This window comes from Egretta garzetta, unplaced genomic scaffold, assembly GCF_000687185.1.
Source record: "Egretta garzetta isolate BGI_Z169 unplaced genomic scaffold, ASM68718v1 scaffold798, whole genome shotgun sequence".
NCBI lineage: Eukaryota > Metazoa > Chordata > Aves > Pelecaniformes > Ardeidae > Egretta > Egretta garzetta.
The window spans coordinates 36,252-37,688 of record NW_009260419.1 but is presented as its reverse complement, the minus strand read 5'-3'; the positions used below and the strand labels follow the sequence as shown (position 1 = coordinate 37,688).

General features: G+C 62.7%; 1 protein-coding gene across 1 annotated transcript in view; it reads right to left on the bottom strand.

The window, feature by feature from the left end:
* Nucleotides 1-1,437, bottom strand: part of ILK (integrin linked kinase) — a 5,287-nt gene that overhangs the window by 1,997 nt on the left and 1,853 nt on the right. Inside the window, exons 2-6 of the mRNA XM_035899230.1 lie at nucleotides 1,160-1,296; nucleotides 904-1,101; nucleotides 714-797; nucleotides 402-487; nucleotides 1-63 (exon numbers count right to left, since the gene is read on the bottom strand). Coding sequence (XP_035755123.1) covers nucleotides 1-63; nucleotides 402-487; nucleotides 714-797; nucleotides 904-1,101; nucleotides 1,160-1,296 — 568 coding nt within the window. The remainder of the gene's footprint in view (nucleotides 64-401; nucleotides 488-713; nucleotides 798-903; nucleotides 1,102-1,159; nucleotides 1,297-1,437) is intronic.

The following is a 1,437-nucleotide window of genomic DNA, read 5'->3' as shown; positions in this document are numbered from 1 at the left end:
CCAGTCCCGGATTTTCAGTATTTTGATGACAATGTCATTGCCTTGCCAGCGCCCTTTCCACAACTGCAGGGAGAGAGGTGGAGACAGTCACTGTGAGAGGACACGTGGTCCCCATGCACTTCCCAGCCCCCTGCACAGGGCTGCAGGGTCCACGGAGCCCATGGGACCGACAGGTCCACAGCAACATGAGTGACTACGACGTGAGAGCGAACCCTGGCCTTTCAGCCCCGGGCAGGCACCCTCTCTCTGGACGGGCTGGCCCCATGCTTGGATGTGGAAGCCCACCAACAAGTAGTCATGCCCCAGTTCTGCACTCCGCAGCCAGCTGGGGGCTGGGGGGGGAAGAGCAGTGGTCTGCATGGGAGCAGCCACCCTGTCCTGGGGGCAACAGGCCCACGTACCTCTCCTGACTGGTTCTCATTGAGTTTCTGGCTCAAGCTCAGCTGTTTGAAGTCTATTCCAGCGAGTTTGTTGAGAGTCCCGTTTCCTGTAAGGAAAGGAGGAGATGCAGCCTGTGGCCAGTACCAGCAGGACGCCTCGCTCTCGTGGCTACCACATGAAGGTGGCTACCTTCAGCGAGGGGAGTTCCATCTCCAACATGAGCCCCCTTCAGTGCAGACTGCCACCCCCTCCCCAGAAGCCTGCCCTGCCAAGCAGGAGAGCTGTGCTCTCCCCTGTGACAGCATCCCCACCGGGGAAGGCTCTGTCCTTACTGGGACGCGTGCGGGTCGTGCCCTTCCAGAAGGTGTCCTTGTAGGGGATCTTGGTGAGGCTCTGGCCCAGCTTCTCGGCACGCTCTGGGGGGACAAGGAGTTTGGCAGCACAAGCAGGAGCTTGCTGGTGCTCCAGGGGCTGCAGCTGGAGCCAGAGGCAGGCTGTGGGGTCAGGGTGGGAACCTCCTACCTTTCAAGACCTCCCGCAGTGGCGTCTTGGCTTTGTCGATGGGTGTCTCACCATATTTGTTAGCAATGCTGACCAAGGCCCCATTGCCCACCAGGTCCTGAGGGAGGAGAAAGAAAGCATCTACACAGTTTGCTGTCCCGTTCGCGGCATTGATGTCTGCTTTGAACTGGATGAGCTGGGGGCAGGAGGACAAGCCCCCTCAATCTCGAGCAGGTCCCTTCCCCCAGCGCCTCGCCCCGGGAGAAGGCAGGAGCACCATGCCTGCTGCCTTGGTGCTGGCGAGGTCTGCTGTTGGGAAGGGGCTGAGCCTGGATGCAGGGCTTCTGTGGGGAGGTGCTCAGGGGCACCGAGGTGGGGACGCAGCGAGCTTGTGGCGAGGAAGCCAGCAGGAGGCTGGGGAGCAAGCCCTGGGCGGACAGGGCAAGGGCTGCCAGGGTCCCGCTCAGTCTGCCACGGGGCGGGTGCCCAGAGGGCAGCGGGGAAGGGGCGGCGTGCTGGCTGGGGGGGGGGGGTACCCTCTGGACGGTGTCGCGG